The sequence below is a fragment of the Podarcis filfolensis genome (assembly GCF_964270895.1).
Source record: "Podarcis filfolensis genome assembly, chromosome: 12".
Classification (NCBI taxonomy): Eukaryota; Metazoa; Chordata; class Lepidosauria; order Squamata; family Lacertidae; genus Podarcis; species Podarcis filfolensis.
In genome coordinates, this window is record NC_139614.1 from 13,286,160 (window position 1) to 13,305,210 (window position 19,051).

At 44.6% G+C, this 19,051-nt stretch overlaps 2 protein-coding genes across 5 annotated transcripts in view; one reads left to right on the forward strand and one right to left on the reverse strand.

The window, feature by feature from the left end:
- ATP2C1 (ATPase secretory pathway Ca2+ transporting 1) overlaps positions 1 to 7,037 on the reverse strand; it is a 72,152-nt gene extending 65,115 nt beyond the window's left edge. Inside the window, exons 1-2 of one of the 4 annotated variants that reach the window (XR_014540105.1) lie at positions 5,971 to 5,989; positions 2,329 to 2,665 (exon numbers count right to left, since the gene is read on the reverse strand). Coding sequence is in view for 3 of the 4 variants with exons in the window: in XM_083577715.1 (XP_083433841.1) it covers positions 2,329 to 2,403 (75 nt within the window). In the remaining variant the exon portion in view is untranslated. Of the gene's footprint in view, positions 1 to 2,328; positions 2,666 to 5,970; positions 5,990 to 6,016; positions 6,079 to 6,857 lie in introns of those variants that run through there. The other 3 variants (XM_083577715.1, XM_083577714.1, XM_083577713.1) reach the window with 3 other exon arrangements.
- Positions 7,038 to 17,750: 10,713 nt separating this feature from the next.
- Positions 17,751 to 19,051, forward strand: part of PIK3R4 (phosphoinositide-3-kinase regulatory subunit 4) — a 38,091-nt gene continuing 36,790 nt past the window's right edge. Inside the window, exon 1 of the mRNA XM_083577627.1 lies at positions 17,751 to 17,796. The gene's annotated coding sequence lies outside the window, so the exon portion shown is untranslated. The remainder of the gene's footprint in view (positions 17,797 to 19,051) is intronic.

Genomic DNA, 19,051 nt, shown 5'->3' on the forward strand with positions numbered 1-19,051 from the left:
CATAGCCATGCATATTACTTCCCATATTTCCACAGAATATGTGCAGTTTCCTGTAGTCCAGACATTGCAGCATTTCCCTGATCATGGAAAATGTCAACCCTTCTGTTATCACTCCTAGCAAAAACGCAAAGGAGACAAATTGTGCTGACTTTGTAGCGCGTGAAAAAGATGCCAAAGAGTTAAACGGTAGCAAGGAACATTTTTTTTGCCGAGAAAAGATAGAGTAGCTTGAATACTCAAATAACTTCAGCCATGGGGATAATATAAATCCTATAAGAAGATCAAGAGAAGCCTAGCTGGAGTCTAAAGACATTTTCCTCAGCATTATGATCATAAACTATGCTTATCTTCAATGGTACATGCTGCGCTATTGGTACGTAGCTAGAGCTCACTGGGTTCTTTTTGTTTAGCCGTACACCTAATCTTACCTCAAACTTATTTTGATTTACTGGGGCTCTTTTCATCAGAAATTATTTTCCAAGGCTAAACAAGAGCTATTACACCTGTTGCTGTTCCACAAATGGTGATCTTGCAGCAAGAGTATTAATTCAAAACAACCACTTCCTACTTCCTTTTTTTTCTTTTTTAAAAAAGAGTTATATAACAGCAAAAGTTTGGAGTCTCATTTGTCAGCCGTGTCTCAAAGCAAACGGCTCCTGCAACAGATTTGACACTTGCAAGAGACATGCTTTGGGTTTTTAAAAATTATTTTATCTAAATTAAAATCTTGTCCTATTTAAATGAAACACGGGCTACAGCCCCGTCCAATCAACCATTCTTTAGCTTCAAACTAGCCTGCTGAAGTATTGGCTGAATGACTTTATCAGTGGCGTAGCGTGGGGGGTGCAGGGGGGGCCGGTCGCACCGGGCGTAACATCTGGGGGTTAGGGTTAGGGGGCGCAAATCCACGGGTTAGGGGGCGCAAATTACTTGCCTTGCCGCGGGTGCTGACAACCCACGCTACGCCACTGGACTTTATAGCCTCCAATTTGTTTCACAGAAAATCCAATTAATATTTTCAGCAATTATAGCAATTCCCAATATCCATAGCAATAGTATAGCATTGTTTAACAATTCCCAATATCCATTCCTCTAAGACTGTATAGGATTTCACGCTTCCCATTTCTGAGGTCTCACTAGTATGATATATACCCCTGTTTTCTGGTCACATCACCATAGGCAGAACAGATGGCTTTTATTTGAAGCACGTTGTCTGGATTCATGTACCCGAATTCTGAGGCTTGATGGGGGGGGGGCAAGACTCAAGGCAGTTTACAAAAATAATAATAATAATAATACAACAACAAAATTATCAACAAGGAAAAAATAACAATAATAATTTAAGACTTTCAGAAAGTTAAAATAACAATATAAATTTAAAACAGATTAGAACTCACAGCAGCTTTCTAAATATATGGGTAGGCATTTCTAAACAAAAAAGTTTTCGCAGGTGCCAGAAAGGGTGCATTGAAGATGCCTGCTGGATATAAATAGGCAGGAAGTTCCCAAGTGTAGGTGCTGCCACACTAAAAGATTGAGTTCCTACAGATGCAGAGCAGGTATTATGTGGCACCAGGGCTGTCTTAAGCATATGTGGTGCTGGGGTGCCCCCCCAGGTGTTGCCCAGTCCCAGGCGCGCAGGAGGGCGGAGCCAGCCGGCCGCCTCAGCATCTTGCTGGCTTGGTCACCCCCAAACTCATGGCGCAGAGCCCGCTGCAGCACACCGACCAATAGTCGGGCTCTTCCCCGGACTTAACTCTTGGGCCCCGGACTCTCGGCCTGGCGCCCCTGAAAGCCTGGTGCCCGGGTGCCCCGCACCCCTAGCGCCTATGGGTAAGATGGCCCTGTGTGGCACCTATAACACTTCCAGTACCACTGTTCGAAGCCGTCAGGTAGGTATATATGAACCTTTTGGCTTCAACCTGTCAACAGCAAGGCAAGGGGACTTTCAACTATGCAATTCTTTAATTAGATTGGAGGTTCGAATCCCCATGACGGGGTGAGCTCCCGTTGCTCAGTCCCTGCTCCTGCTAACCTAGCAGTTTGAAAGCACGTCAAAGTGCAAGTAGATAAATAGGTACCACTCTGGTGGGAAGGTAAACGGTGTTTCCATGTGCTGCTCTGGTTCGCCAGAAGCGGCTTAGTCAGGCTGGCCACATGACCCGGAAGCTGTACGTCGGCTCCCTCGGCCAATAAAGCGAGATGAGCGCCACAATCCCAGAGTCGGCCACAACTGGACCTAATGGTCAGGGGTCCCTTTACCTTTACCTTATTATAACATAAATAAACCAAGTCCAGAGGGGAAAAACAACCAAAAACCAAACTAACCTCTTTACTCTTCTTCTCTTGCTCATCTCCTCCCACATTTCCTTTCCTCCTTCTCTGAAGCAAACTTCCTTCCATATTCTCCCTGAAATCTTTTTTCTTTCTTTCTTGATAATACCTTGTAACACAGGGACAGGCAGAAAAGGGCAAAGCCAGCCTTAAATTGCCCTTATAAAGAACCAGAGCAGATTCCCCAGCAAATGTTCTTAAAGAGAGGTCAAATCTAATTAATAGCAGTGAGAGAGATAGGTTTTCTTCTTTGCGTGAAAACTGGAGCTGAGCCAAAATTTCTCAGGAGACTTTTTTTCTCTGAAGCAAGTCCTGAGATTTTCTTTCACCCCTGTAGAAAAATAAAAAGACTACTTTACTGAATTTTCTTTGCTCATTCTTCACCTCTCATGCACACAATGCACAGAATAATGCTAGAACTGAGGTGTGCAAAATGGTGGCCAGGCTGACTACACTGTTGTTGAGGTTGCAGTGACAACTTCGATATCTTTTCCTCTTCTGTTAAAGAAATTTTGTGAAATAGTCTCTGCGATTTGCCAGGAAACAGGGGTGGATAATTTTAAGAGGCCATTTGGGCACCATTCAAATACAAAATTTCCCATGGAGTTTTCTGATAACAGATAAACATTAAATACAGATCTAAATATTTTACATAAAATGTCTGTCTCCTAGGTTAATGAAGTAATCTAACTAACTATGTGGGGTCTTGCTAAAATTGGTTTCAGCAGCAGCAGCAACAAAAGTGTTTCTAATTTCAAGCCAGACTTAAAGGGCATGCAGTGCCACCTTTTACATATTTACTCAGAAATCTGTTCCAAGTGTTCAGCAGAGCTTGCTCAGAAGTAAATGGGCCTGGATTTGCAGCCCGAACCCTTAGTCCTACAACACATAACCAGATTATAAAGCGTATTTATTCAAAAGTAGATCCTATTAGGGATGCCATATTTTGAAGAGCAAAGAAGAGGACACATTTGCCGACTTCTGTTTTTAACGATGGATCACTGTGATGATTCTACCCATGAAAAAGAGGACGTGTCCTGGAAAAAGTAGACATATGGCAACCTTAGCAGCCTCCAGACACAAATCAGTCTACTGTAGTAAAGAATATAAAAAGGTTGCAATCCCAAATTCCTGTATTATCAATATCAATAAACCTGACTTCCAAGTGGGCCTTGTTAAGATGAGGGTTGAAAAGCTTAACCATCTCTACATTACAAATTTAGACTGGTTTCAAGCCTATTTAACGATGATGCTGCTCATGGAAATCTAGACATTCAACCTGAGGATCTTTCCATTCCTGTCCACAGAGGCTTCTCCTGAAATGAAAATAGCAGCTTGGGAGAGACCGTTTTTGTCAGGGAGGTGGTAGGCAGAGAGAATCAATCTCCTCTCTCCACCCTCCTCCTGCAGCTGCTCTGACTCCAAGGATACTATTTCTCCCCAAATTGTGCCATTTAATTAATTTCATGTCAGGTTTTGCTCAGCTGTATGGGAGCTACTTCCCACAAGAGGACTCAGCACTGCTGCCTAGGGCTGCAGAATGAGAGATCCTCAACAGACCTCTTGCCTCCCTGATGGCTTTCCCCCCATCCATTGTTCCCCTGATCCTGGCACCCACTTCCTTTTCCTGACTGCAGAAATCCAGGTGTAATGTACAGCAGCAGCAAAAGGGAAGCAGATGAGGCCTGGGGGGGGAACAGGTGAGGTACCCGTTCCCATAAGGCAGTGATGACGAACCTTTTAGAGACGGAGTGCCCAAACTGCAACCCAAAACCCACTTATTTATCGCAATGTGCCAACAAGGCCATTTAACCTGAATTGGTAGCTGTCACTACTCTGACTCCTATTTAGCCCTTAAGAAAGAGGTAGCTGGTTACCATATTGCTTTGTATCTGGAGAATTTGTGTGAAGTCCAGGCAAGCTCTCACAGTGTTTGCATTGAAAGAGAAGGTGCATATAGATCTTTTTGCGGTTCATTAACCTAACAATTAAGGATGCGGGTGGCGCTGTAGCCTAAACCACTGAGCCTAGGGCTTGCCGATTGGAAGGTGGCAGTTCGAATCCCCACGACGGGGTGAGCTCCTGTTGCTCGGTCCCAGCTCCTGCCAACCTAGCAGTTCGAAAGCACGTCAAAGTGCAAGTAGATAAATAGGTACCACTCCGGTGGGAAGGTAAACGGCGTTTCCGTGCACTGCTCTGGTTTCGCCAGAAGCAGCTTAGTCATGTTGGTCACATGACCCAGAAAAACTGTCCGCGGACAAATGTCGGCTCCCTCGGCCGGTAAAGAGAGATAAGCGCTGCAACCCCAGACTTGTTCGCGACTGGACTTAACTGCCAGGGGTCCTTTACCTTTACCTTTTTAACCCAACAATTACCCATTCTCAGCACTGTTGTTTGCCTTCATGAAGGTAAATGTAGTTAATGTTTTGACATCACCACCACAAGACTGGGTGTGTCTTCTCTATGAGATACTCATCTTCTCTGTTAGGATAAAATACTTGTTTCTGCAGCAGCCGGAGCAGCTTTTAGAGAAAATAAATTCCAACAGTGTTTTCCCCGCTCCCTCACCCAGCCCCGACCGGCCCCTATGCAGGGTGTCTGGTGTGACCCCTGGCACATCCTCACTCACTGTACTTGGCTGTGGTTGAACTTGGCAAAGAAGTATGGCAGAAAGTGGGAGGCGATCATGGCACAGCGCGGCCAGTGGGGCCCGGAGTCCCTGTGCCGGGTGAAGGACGAGGAGGATGGGGCAGGGGCGCCCCTGCCTGGCTACCTGGCACTGAAACAAAGTGGCTTCCTGAAGCTCACCAGCCATGCCATCCTCCCCTGCTGGCTCCTACGTGACGCACCCTGCCCGGGCCTCCCATTGGCCCCAGCCGGAGGGTGTGTAAAGCCTCAACCTCGCAGCAGGAGGAAGAGGAAGCTGGCTGCTCAGCTGCCCAAGTTGAGCTGAGGACTCGACGCACCGCTCTCGCCTTCTGCCGGCTCTGTGCTGGGGCAACGGCATGTGTGCCCACAGAGAGGGCTCTGAGTGCCGCCTCTGGCACATAGCTGTCAACTTACAGATTTGAAAATAAGGGACCAGCAGCCTCGAAAATAAGGGATCAGCAGCCAAAATAAGGGATCAACAATAACTTTGATAAAATACATATTTTGTTGCGTGCAAATAGCTTTAGGTCCATAAATTACCATATAGCATATATTCAACACAAAAAAAAAAAAACAGCAACAATTTGTTGTTGACAAAGGGCTGCTGGACATAGAAAGGGCCCCATTACCTTCAGTAGCTTATTTAAGGGACATCATCAATAAGGGACAGCAGCGGGACATGGCGCTGGGATAAGGGACTGTCCCGCCAAATAAGGGACGGTTGACAGCTATGCTCTGGCAACGCATGCCATAGGTTCGCCACCAGTGCCATAAGACATGGATGGGGAACCTGTAGTCTTCTGGACGCGCAACTCCTATCAGCCCCAGCTAACATGGCTAATGGCCAAGGAGCTGTAGGGTAACAACATCTGGAAGGCCACAGGTGCCCCATCCCTGCCCATGGTGGGAAAGCAATGCAGCTCCTCACTCACGCTCTCTCCAGCCAACTCTGCTGAAACACCAGGGATTCTCCACCCTCCCTTTTACCCTGCTTGGTTTCCAGTTGCTCGGCTGAAGCCTTCCAGCAGCTTACATTGCCAGTTGCCCCTTTCCAGTTCTATCCCCCTGGGTTCTCTTTTAGATGGCTTCTCGTTTGGTGTACTTTGGTTCCCATGGCAACTATTGGAAGCTGGCAGCCTACCTCTCTTCTGCTTTCCAGCAAGAACTCACTACTACATCTGGGAAGCCTCATCAGTGCCTGAAGCCAAGTCCTAATATCACAATGCTAGCAAGTCTGAGTGCACACACCCCCACCACCGTAATTGTTTCCATCTCCGTGGGCAAATTTAGCCTCAGTCTGTCTTTCTTTTCAAAACCTTACTTCTTGAAATCCTGAATTGCTTGCCTTAGCCAAAGGAACATGCATTATTTGATTGTGATTTCAGATACTAACCCTTTCACAAATAGTTATGTGGCAGCAAATTAGGCTAGAAAGGGATGATCTGCTGGCAGTTTTATTTCAAGAGAACAGGAGGGAATACAGTACAAAAGAATGAAGGAACAATGTGTCTTTAAAAACCGCAGGAGTTCAACAGGTGCAGTGTCTCCCTTCAGAGGAATACAGCTATAGGTAAATCAACACTTGTTGAATTTTGGCACAGTGTCCCTGTCACAGAAAGGGTAATCCAGAAAAGATTTTTAAAAAGAAGCCAGCATGCTTATCTATGATAACAATGAGAAGAAGTGCTTTGCTGTTAGGGTATGGTATTTTCACTTAATAAGCTGGCAAATGTTTGATATTTGACACTTACACACACTTTTGTTAAAGCAGGAAGATGCTTTAAAATATTATTGTGAAATGGCTGCCTTGTTGATTCTATGGAAATACACACACACACACACACACACACACACACACACACTCAATTTCCTACCTAGAAGTCCAGTTTTATGTCAAAGAAATCTGTTCAAACTGCTTTGTTCACCTTCAAAACTTATTCTGGCAGCAGAAAAGTTTTTGCTTGGCACAGCTTCTTTGTAGAACTGCCATACACACTTCCCAATAGCATATAACCGTAGAACAATAACTGAACGAGAGGCACCACCATGGGGTACTTAACCTGGGTTCAAATCCACTTCTCAGCCAGAAATCCCACAGGGTGATCTCATGCTAACAGCAGCTGTTCTTCATTGTGACTTCAGGGTATTTGTGAGGAGGGAAGGAGCAACAAGTATGCTGCCAAGAGATCTTGGGGGGGGGGGAGCTCAAAATGGCACAAATGAATGACCCCACTCCACAATGGGGTGGAAGGTTCACAGGCTATGAAGGACTTGCTTACAAATTTATTGACAGAGGCATGAATTATGATAGCTAGGAAATGGAAGGGGCAAGCAGAATTTAAAATGGAAGAATGGTATAAAGAGGTGTGGGATATGGCTATTAAAGATAAATTAACATGTGCCATTAAGGTAAGACGGGGAATACGCAGGAGAAATGATTCTGAGGAGATATGGAGGGTGTCTGTAGAATTTGTACTGTTAAAATGGAAAGGGGTCAAACCATCGCAGGAGGTGTTGAAATTTTGGGAGCTTGGATAGTTACAATGGAATGATCTTGATGGTGGGGTGCACATTTTTATTCTTATTTATTTATGGTTATTTGTCAAAATAAAAAAGAAGAATAAAAATAAATAAAAATAAATAAATGACACCCCCACCACACCCTTTCAGGAGGCAAGTTTATGATATCAAGAGTCCTTTGGCAGGGAACTCACTGCCCCTCCTCGTATTAAGTGTCAGGAGCTCGTCCTACACTCGAGTAGGACCCTGGCAGAGACACATGCCCGACTGGCATGTTCTCTCCCTCCTGGTCATTCGTTTGGGAGCTTCAAAAGCTTTCTTCTGCCCAAACATCACAGCGACTGATGCCAACAGACATCGGCACACTTAGGGATCCGCAGAGTCTGCGCAGTTCGTGTGACAGACCTCAGCAACTCAGCATTTTGGCTAATCTACTTTATTTACATATAAACACACATGGAGCACTGCAACATGGCTTCTGTCTCTGTAGCATCAGACAGCAAAGAGGAATAGAACAAAGGACAATAGTCCCAATTCACGAAACGCAGTAACACAAACATCCTGTCTCCGTCACTCCCCACTCTGTGGAGTCAAAACATATACCGTCATGGGATAGACAAAAATCCCATGACTGCAATCATGGAGCAGGAATTCTAACATTAAGCACCCCCCATCATGAAGACTTTGGACGTAACAGCAGGGTGAGGGGTCTGGTAAACATCACAAGGCCTTAAACAGCCATAGCTTTTATTGATACTTATCTAACAGTGTAGTGTCTGGAGTGTTGGACTATGACACACTCTAGTTCAAATCCCCACTTAGTCATGAAGCTCACTGGGTGACCGTGTGCCGGCCACGGCCTCTCAGCCTAAATCTACTTCACAGAGATGTGATGGGGATTACATGAGGAATGGGAGAACCATCTACACCACCCTGAGCTCTTGGGGGGGGGGAGGTACAATATAAAAGCAATAAATAAACGATCAATGTGTGCATGCAGGGTCCAATGCATTTCAAAGCTTTATGACATACAGAGGAACAGCTGCATCTTTTGGGGCAGCTAGACGCAATCCTACTTTTAATAAAGTTTTTGCATGCAAAAGTTTTGGGGCAGTTATACTGCTTTGTTTCCAGTCTGTGCATGTCCTGTAACTTCCCGCTGAACTCCTGTAACTTTTTATATCACAAATGTCCCAGTTTATTCTTTGTCCCACTTCTGTTGAGCTATAGTGCAAGAGTGCTCCTCCAGATGGCAACAATATGGTAGCGTTGAGGAAGCATCACAGAACTAATGAAGCAGAATGATGTGTAAACAGCCAGTCCAGCATAAATCCCCCACCAATGAACTATTAATGCATCAATTACACGTTGCAGAGTACATACACCCACACCCCACAGGCAGGAGCCTGTAAGTTTTTCTTTCTACTTAATTTTTTTCTAAGCCCTTCATTCAATATCTTTTGTTTGCATTATCCTATGATTTGCTACTTCCCCCCCCCCCAATACCCCAATATCTCTCCCTTGCAGAGTGCATGCGAGCTAACATCTCACTCTGTTGTCACAGTGCAATTTTTCTTTTACTATCTCATGGGAGCTGAATCCATATCTTTTCCCTTTGATTCTTTTAAATAACCTTCAAACTGACTTTAAAATAAGGCACATTATGTTATTTTTCTCCCAGTGCAGCCTTACAAACTCTCTGCGGGTGTGCTGCTAGCATAGTGCTAATGATTTATGTGTAAAAATAAAGGCTGCCCCTCAATTCGATTATGGCTTTTAATTCTTTCCAGGCACGGCCAGTTTGTCATCTCAACTCCAAACATGGTACTTGAAAGCAAATCCCATAATGTCAGGGAAATGTACTTCCAATATAACTTACCCTCTGCTGTACAGCCCAACTGCAGCATAAATGCAAAGGGCCTTTGCTTTCTCATGGGAACAGTTTATGAATAAGGTGGTTCAATGCAACTGCAAACTATTGGGCATTCACTCTTTCTGGGAGAAGGGGGCTGCACTTTTTGCCCCTGCCCCCTCTGTCACATCACCCAGCCCTGTCACCTTCCACACGTTGGTAGCGGAGTCTGAAGTGGGGAGCCTCTGCTATGGTGTAGGACAGGGCTCAGCAAACTTTTCCAGCAGGGGGCCAGTCCACTGTCCCTCAGACCTTGTGGGGGGCTGGACTATATTTTGAAAAAAATATATGAACGAATTCCTATGCCCCACAAATAACCTAGAGATGCATTTTAAATAAAAGGACACATTCTATTCATGTAAAAACACGCCGATTCCCGGACCATCCCCAGGCCAGATTTAGAAGGCGATTGGGCCAGATCCGGCCCCTAGGCCTTAAGTTGCCTATCCATGGTGTAGGATCTCTGTGCAACTTACAACCCTGGCCATTTCAACCTGTACAGTTGCTGCTGTTCAGCTGCTCTTTTTCTTCATCCCCCTGTTCTGGGACTGTGAATTTCAGACTGCCATCTTCTGCTGAAGGACCAGCAAAGGAGCTTGCAAGGAGAAGGGCAGAAAGTTACCCACAACAGCAGTGGTGGTGGTGACTGCTACTGTTGTTGCTGGATGAGCATTGCCCTGGCAGGCAGCAAGGATTGTGCAGGGACAGTGCCGGATTTCCGTATAAGCTAAACAAGCTATAGCTTAGGGCCCCACTTTCTTGGGGGCCCCAAAATTTTTTAAAGAAAAGTAAACTGGTTGCACATTCCAAAATAAAAAATAAAAAAAACAAATAAAATAAAACCGACATACAGCAATAGTGTTTCGTGTTGTGTAGGTTCTTATGATGTAAGCAATGGGCCCCGCCTGCTAGCCTGCTCCCTCAAATATCACTGGTTTGCTCATTTCCATATATAGGGTGCCTACATTCTGCATGTGCAAATGGCTTTAGATACCTATTAGGTCCATAAATTACCATATAGCATATATTCAACACAAAAAACAGCGAAAAGGACGGCTGGACATATAAAGGGCCCCATTACCTTCAGTAGCTTAGGGCCTCCTCAAACCTAAATCTGGCCCTGTGCAGGGAGAACTGGAGGCTGACAACTGGAGGGAAAGGGTCAGGTTCACACAGGGAGTTGTCAGATAAAACACTATATAGCCCTCAGAGAATTTCCGCTTTAGATGCTAGTGTCTGTTACCAAGCCAAAGTGGGATGACTTAACTTAGGTGCATGATGATGTCTAATTGGGCTTTTCGCAATCCCTGCCTCTTGCAGCACTGTAAGGTATCTATTGGTCTGTGAAGTGAGGGTGCTTCTGTCACCGTGTATGCAGCTGTTTATAGACATTACACATAGCTATGATAGGGAAGGTCACAAGAGACAAAAGATTCACATGAGCTTGGCTGTGCTCAACAAGTGGTGTTTGCTCCTTCACTGATACTTTATCATAGAATGTGCATAGCACAACCTGTGAAATACCTTTTTATCTGCCACTCAGCAGCCAGAGGTGGGACTGTAGCAGAATGACAGAGCACAGGCTTTGTAGGCAGGTCTCAGGTTCAATCACTGGCCTCTATAGCTAGGGTTGGGAAAGTCCCTGTTTGAAACCCTACTGAACTGCTGCCAGTCTGTGAAGACAATATAACACCGGTCTTGAAAGACCTACATTGGCTCCCAGTACGTTTCCGAGCACAGTTCAAAGTGTTGGTGCTGATCTTTAAAGCCCTAAACGGCCTCAGCCCACTATACCTGAAGGAGCGTCTCCACCCCCATCGTTCTGCCCGGACGCTGAGGTCCAGCGCCGAGGGCCTTCTGGCGGTTCCCTCATTGCGAGAAGCAAAGCTACAGGGAACAAGGCAGAGGGCCTTCTCGGTAGTGGCACCGCCCTGTGGAACGCCCTCCCATCAGATGTCAAAGAGATAAACAACTACCTGAAATTCAGAAGACATCAGAAGGCAGCCCTGTTTAAGGAAGTTTTAAATGTGTGACATTTTAGTGTATTTTTGGTCTTTGTTGGAAGCCGCCCAGAGTGGCTGGGGAAACCCAGCTAGATGGGCGGGGTACAAATAATAAATTATTATTATTATTATTATTATTATTATTATTATTATTATTATGCTAGATGGGCAAAGGTCTGTTTTGGTATGTTTATTATCAGGAAGTAAATAAACCTCCTGTTTCTTTCTGCCTCTTTGGTGCTTTTGAATTATGGTGCTGGAGGAGACTCTTGAGAGCCCCATGGAATGCAAGAAGATCAAACGCATCCATCTTAAGGAAATCAGCCCTGAGTGCTCACTGGAAGGACAGATCGTGAAGCTGAGGCTCCAATACTTTGGCCACCTCATGAGAAGAGAAGACTCCCTGGAAAAGACCCTGATTTTGGGAAAGATGGAGGGCACAAGGAGAAGGGGACGACAGAGGATGAGATGGTTGGATGGTGTTCTTGAAGCTACCAGCATGAGTTTGATCAAACTGCGGGAGGCAGTGGAGGACAGAAGTGCCTGGCGTGCTCTGGTCCATGGGGTCACGAAGAGTCGGACACAACTAAACGACTAAACAACAATAACTGTTTTGGTATGTTTATTATCAGGAAGTAAATAAACCTCCTGTTTCTTTCTGCCTCTTTGGGACTGTAAAAATTGGGGGGGGGGAGTAAGAATACTTGATCTATATAGCATGATTCATGTAATTTCCCTACCAGCAATTATGTCCGGGAAATTCCGGACATATGGCAACTCTACCTATAGGTTCAAACCTGAAGAAAGAGCATCCAGGGAGGGGAGCATTCTCAGCAGCCACCCCCCAAGTCTTTTTCAAAAGAAATGTAAAATCTTTTTTTATTTGGGACAGCTTTTGGTGGCCAGGGCGGATTGAGCTTTTAAGTGGCAATGATGTTTTAGAGGAATGCTGTCCAGAAGTGAGTTCCACATGCCCAGTGAGGCTTTGACCTTTTGCTTCTTAAACAGCAGAACCTGCTCCCATTTCCATCCATCACACATAAATTTCAAAGGTAGTTTATGTTTTTGGATGGGAGTCTCCTTTTCAAGAAAAAAGTTTTTTAAAGGCCAGAGGGACAAAGGTTAAAAAGCCAGAATTCCAACTGGTTCCATAAGCACTGTGTTCCCATGTGTTCAGTAGAACATATTCCCCTGTTAGTATGCATAGGGGTTCGAACTTAAATGTGGGGAGGGGCAAATCTGTCAGTTATGGTTTCTCTCACACACATTATCATTTTTCCAATCTTAAATCCAGTTCTCCACATTTCTGTAGCAATTTGGGTTTGGGTGGTTCGCTTGTTTTACATTCCTCATTAAAATTAATTAGCACTTTTAAGTGCCAATTTCCCTTAATTTAAACATATTTGTTCAGTTTTTACTAATATCATGTTTGCAAGCAATTTCCTTGATAGAATGCATTGTTATTTTCACCAATGTACGTGTTATATACACTTCCCCTGATATATGCATTTTTGTACACATTAGTTGATTAGAGAATTGCATCATAAAGGTCTGAGCAGGACGAATTTCAAAGAATAATTGAGTGTGCATATTTGTTCAAGAAGTAGGAGTTAAGTAGTTTCTCTCTGAAATGAAAACAAACCAAAATTTATCCCCTATCCCTACCTTAAGTTAGCTCATTAGATGCCAGCTATTATTTTATTTTATTTTATTTTGTTTAGCTTTTATTTTTATGTTTAATCTGCTACACACCTAAGGTTAATTGACCCAACCATGCAGGGAAAAATATGGCATTCTCTCTTATACTGCTGGATCAATTAGCCTTAGATATATAGCAGACTCCCCTTCATGGATCACTGCCTTGCCGTGGCGAAGGGGCTTGAAGAACTCAGAGAAGCTATGAACTATGCCGAGCAGGGCACCCAAGATGAACAGGTCATAGTGGAGAGTTTTGACCAAACGTGATCCACCTGGAGGAGGAACCGGCAAGCCACTCCAGTATCCCTGCCAAGAAAACTCCATGGACAAAGACAACAGGCATATAAAAGTTATGACGCTGGAAGATGAGCCCCTCAGGTCGGAAGGCGTCCAACATGCTACTGGGGAAGAGCGGAGCACAAGTACAAGTAGATCCAGAGCTGATGAAGCGGCTGGGCTAAAGCCGAAAGGACGTTCAGTTGCGGATATGCCTGGAAGCGAAAGGAAAGTCCAATGCTGTAAAGAAAAATATTGCATAGGAACCTGGAATGTAAGAACCATGAACCTGGGTAAGTTGGATGTGGTCAAAAATGAGATGGCAAGAATAAATATTGACATCCTGGGCATCAGTGAACTAAAATGGACAGGAATGGGCGAATTCAGTTCGGATGACCATCATATCTACTACTGTGGGCAAGAAACCCGGAAAAGAAATGGAGTGGCCCTCATAGTCAACAAAAGAGTGGCGAAAGCAGTACTGGGATGCAATCTCAAAAATGATAGAATGATCTCGATACGAATCCAAGGCAGACCTTTTAACATAACAGTAATCCAAGTTTATGCACCAACTACTGGTGCTGAAGAAACTGAAATTGACCAATTCTATGAAGACTTACAACACCTTATAGAAGCGACACCAAAGAAGGATGTTCTTCTCATTATAGGGGATTGGAATGCTAAAGTAGGGAATCAAGAGATAAAAGGAACAATGGGCAAGTTTGGCCTTGGAGAGCAAAATGAAGCAGGGCAAAGGCTAATAGAGTTCTGTCAAGAGAACAAGCTGGTCATCACAAACACGCTTTTCCAACAACACAAGAGACGACTCTACACGTGGACATCACCAGATGGGCAGCATCGAAATCAGATTGATTATATTCTCTGCAGCCAAAGATGGAGAAGCTCAATACAGTCAGCAAAAACAAGACCTGGAGCTGACTGTGGCTCGGATCATCAGCTTCTTATAGCAAAATTCAAGCTTAAACTGAAGAAAGTAGGAAAAACCACTGGGCCGGTAAGATACAATCTAAATCAAATCCCTTATGAATACACAGTGGAAGTGAGGAACAGGTTTAAGGATTTAGATTTGCTAGACAGAGTGCCTGAAGAACGATGGATGGAGGCTCGCAACATTATACAGGAGGCAGCAACGAAAACCATCCCAATGAAAAGGAAATGCAAGAAAGCAAAGTGGCTGTCCAATGAGGCCTTACAAATAGCGGGGGAGAGAAGGCAAGCAAAATGCGAGGGAGATAGAGAAAGATACAGGAAATTGAATGCAGATTTCCAAAAAATAGCAAGGAGAGATAAGAAGGCCTTCTTAAACGAGCAATGCAAAGAAATAGAGGAAAACAACAGAATGGGAAGAACCAGAGATCTGTTCAAGAAAATTGGAGATATGAAAGGAACATTTCGTTCAAAGATTGCCATAATAAAGGACAAAAGTAGTAAGGACCTAACAGAAGCAGAAGACATCAAGAAGAGGTGGCAAGAATACACAGAGGAATTATACCAGAAAGAAATGGATGCCTCGTACACCCCAGGTAGTGGGGTTGCTGACCTTGAGCCAGACATCCTGGAGAGTGAAGTCAAATGGGCCTTAGAAAGCACTGCAAATAACAAGGCCAGTGGAAGTGATGGTATTCCAGCTGAACTATTTAAAATTTTAAAAGATGATGCTGTTAAGGTGCTACACTCAATATGCCAGCAAGTTTGGAAAACTCAGCAGTGGCCAGAGGATTGGAGAAGATCAGTCTACATCCCAATCCCAAAGAAGGGCAGTGCTAAAGAATGCTCCAACTACCGCACAATTGCACTCATTTCACACGCTAGCAAGGTTATGCTTAAAATTCTACAAGGAAGGCTCAAGCAGTATGTGGACCGAGAACTCCCAGAAGTGCAAGCTGGATTTAGAAGAGGCAGAGGAACCAGAGACCAAATTGCAAACATGCGCTGGATTATGGAGAAAGCCAGAGAGTTCCAAAAAGACATCTACTTCTGCTTCATTGACTATGCAAAAGCCTTTGACTGTGTTGACCACAGCAAACTATGGCAAGTTCTTAAAGAAATGGGAGTGCCTGATCACCTCATCTGTCTCCTGAGAAATCTCTATGTGGGACAAGAAGCTACAGTTAGAACTGGATATGGAACAACTGATTGGTTCAAAATTGGGAAAGGAGTACGACAAGGCTGTATATTGTCTCCCTGGTTATTTAACTTACATGCAGAATTCATCATGCGAAAGGCTGGGCTGGATGAATCCCTAGCCGGAATTAAGATTGCTGGAAGAAATATCAACAACCTCAGATATGCAGATGACACAACCTTGATGGCAGAAAGTGAGGAGGAATTAAAGAACCTTTTATTGAGGGTAAAAGAGGAGAGCGCAAAATATGGTCTGAAGCTCAACATCAAAAAAACGAAGATCATGGCCACTGGTCCCATCACCTCCTGGCAAATAGAAGGAGAAGAAATGGAGGCAGTGAGAGATTTTACTTTCTTGGGCTCCATGATCACTGCAGATGGTGACAGCAGCCACGAAATTAAGAGACGCCTGCTTTTTGGGAGGAAAGCAATGACCAACCTAGACAGCATCTTAAAAAGTAGAGACATCACCTTGCCAACAAAGGTCCGTATAGTAAAAGCTATGGTTTTCCCAGTAGTGATGTATGGAAGTGAGAGCTGGACCATAAAGAAGGCTGATCGTTGAAGAATTGATGCTTTTGAATTATGGTGCTGGAGGAGACTCTTAAGAGTCCCATGGACTGCAAGAAGATCAAACCTATCCATTCTTAAGGAAATCAGCCCTGAGTGCTCACTGGAAGGACAGATTGTGAAGCTGAGGCTCCAATACTTTGGCCACCTCATGAGAAGAGAAGACTCCCTGGAAAAGACCCTGATGTTGGGAAAGATGGAGGGCACAAGGAGAAGGGGACGACAGAGGACGAGATGGTTGGATAGTGTCTTTGAAGCTACAAACATGAGTCTGACTAAACTGCGGGAGGCAGTGGAGGACAGAAGTGCCTGGCGTGCTCTGGTCCATGGGGTCACGAAGAGTCGGACACGACTAAACGACTAAACAACAACAACAAATATAGCAGACTAAAAGTAAAAATAAGTATGGATACTTCAATATTTTCCTTGAAGTGAAATGTTGTTAATAAAATTAAGAATGAAAATATCTCCTGTCACCAGGAGCGAAAATTTGACATATCTGGATAATCATGGCAGTCTCTCTTCATCCTCTTCTTATATGCATAAGCAATCAAACTTGCTGTCAACATGAGTCTCTGGAAATGAGATGGGAGACAAATCAAATGATAAGTAATTAAGGACTATTAAGAGGTAATCTGACAGACATGGAAAATTATTTGCAAATAATCCTTTGAATTGTTAATGCATGTTCAGTTCAAACCTCAAGAGACCCTTTTAAAGAGAAGTGTACACAAAGCTATCTTGATTGCTTGGAATTGCAGTGACCCATAAACTCCATCTTGCTCTAAATCAATGACAATTCCCTCAATCATTAGGTATCTGAAATTGTTTATGTTGCCCTTTTCTCTATACCCTGGTAAACAAACTTATGGTGCACAGATCGGCTCAGTTCACACTTAATGCTAAGCCAAACCATACGTTCATTTGATTACGCAAGTGTGTGGGCTCCTGGAGGAGACTGTCTCTGTTTTACTCCATCTCTGCTTGTGATACTATTGCACTGCACTAAGCCATGATTTGGCTTAGTGCAGGGCTATCTTAACCATATGTGGTGCCGGGATGCAAAGATCCATCCCCCCGGTTGCCCAGTCCCAGGCATGCAGGAAGGCAGAGCTGCCTGCCCACCTCAGTGTCTTGCTGGCTCGGTCGCCCCCGAATTCGCGGCACAGAGCTGCCCGCAGCAGAAGAGCCTGCTGCAGCGCTCCGACCAATGGGTGGGCTCTTCCCCGGACTCAACTCTCGGGTCCCGGACTCTCGGCCTGGAACCCCTGAGAGCCTGACGCCTGGGTGCCCCACACCCCTAGCGCCTATGGGTAAGACGGCCCTGGCTTAGTGTGCTGTCTGACTTGGGTTCATGATTTGACTTCTCCAGACAAACCATGAGTCTGGATTTGGGCAACACGTTAAGCAAAACTATGGCTTAGTTCACAGCAGGGCAGCAGCAGTAAGACCAGAGGAGGAGTAAAGCCAGTGGCATAGCGTGGGTTGTCAGCACCCGGGGCAAGGCAAGTAATTTGCGGCCCCTAACCCGTGGATTTGCGCCCCTAACCCGTGGATTTGCGCCCCCTAACCCTAACCCCCAGATGTTGCGCCTCGTGCGGCCGGCTCCCCCTGCACCCCCCACGCTACACCACTGAGTAAAGCAGATGTGATCTCCATTCCAAGGATGTGCACCCTCACATGTTTGTGGTAGGCCAAGGTTTCGCATTATGTGCAAACCAGGTCAGAAGTACTGCTGGATTCGGTATCATCTATGGATCCTCAGGTGGTATTAGTGGCGAGGTATGCTTTTTACCAGCTTTGACTGGTTTGCCAGCTGTGGCCTTGTCAAGAGAAAGCAGACCTCACGTCAGTGACACATGTGTTAATTATATTCATGTGTTAGATTATTGTAATGTGTTCTATGTGGGGTTGCTCTTAATGACACCCAAAAAACTTCAGTTGGCGAAGAACGCAGCAGCTAAAACACTTATACAAGTTATTTATTTCGATCATATTATGCCTGTTCTGTACCGGTCACATCAGCCGTCTTTCCATTTCTGGGTCCAATATAGGGTGTTCGTACTAACATTGAAAGCCCCAAATCTGTGGCAACTAGCCTATAGCACAGCAGATGTTATTGGACTCCAAATCCCATCGTTCCCATCTACCATGCCCGGTGGTCAAAGATGAAGGAAAATGTAGTCCAGCAGTATTTTCAGGGCCACAGGTTAGTTTACACCCATATCAATTTTCTGAGCTTGAAGATCAGTATCCGTGGCCTTTCTCTCGAGCCACCAGTAAGGGCTACCTGATCAGTACCAGCAGAATACTCTTAGAGAAATGTGTTGACCTTGAGGAGACTGCTTTGGACACTTGTTCATTCAACGTAGAATTGGGGTAATTTTATGGGACTTTAAACATTTGTTGTATCTGCTGCTGCTAATTTGAAATTTTAATACTTTGCTGGTTGTCATATATAGCTGCATAATCATATAAGATGAATTTTAAATAAATCTGTTCAATAAAAGAAATGCAGTAACCCCAAATGTAAACCACAGAGAACGTTTGTTAGTGGATGGTATATACTGTAAATAAGGAAATAACTGAGTAGACTGTAGTGAGAAAAAAGAGTGTTCTAACCATCATCTATTGCCCACAAGGAAAAAATAATATTCTGGCCCACCAGCTGTTGTGCATGGGATACAGCATTCAGATTTGGGGGGATTGTGTGAGGGCAGAGGAGCTATTATAATTCTCCCTGCCCCATCTTCCAGAATCTAATTCAAGCCCTTGTTATAGTCTCAGAAAATTCTCTCCTTATGCCTTTGTTGCTCCGAACGCTTGAGGCATTTGATGCCACAGTCTGCTTCCCTGAACACCTCTCATTAAAAACATGCATATTCAGGCAGAACCCTGGTCCTGTACTGTGGGGGGAAAGTCCCATTTCTGTTTTAGAACCCAC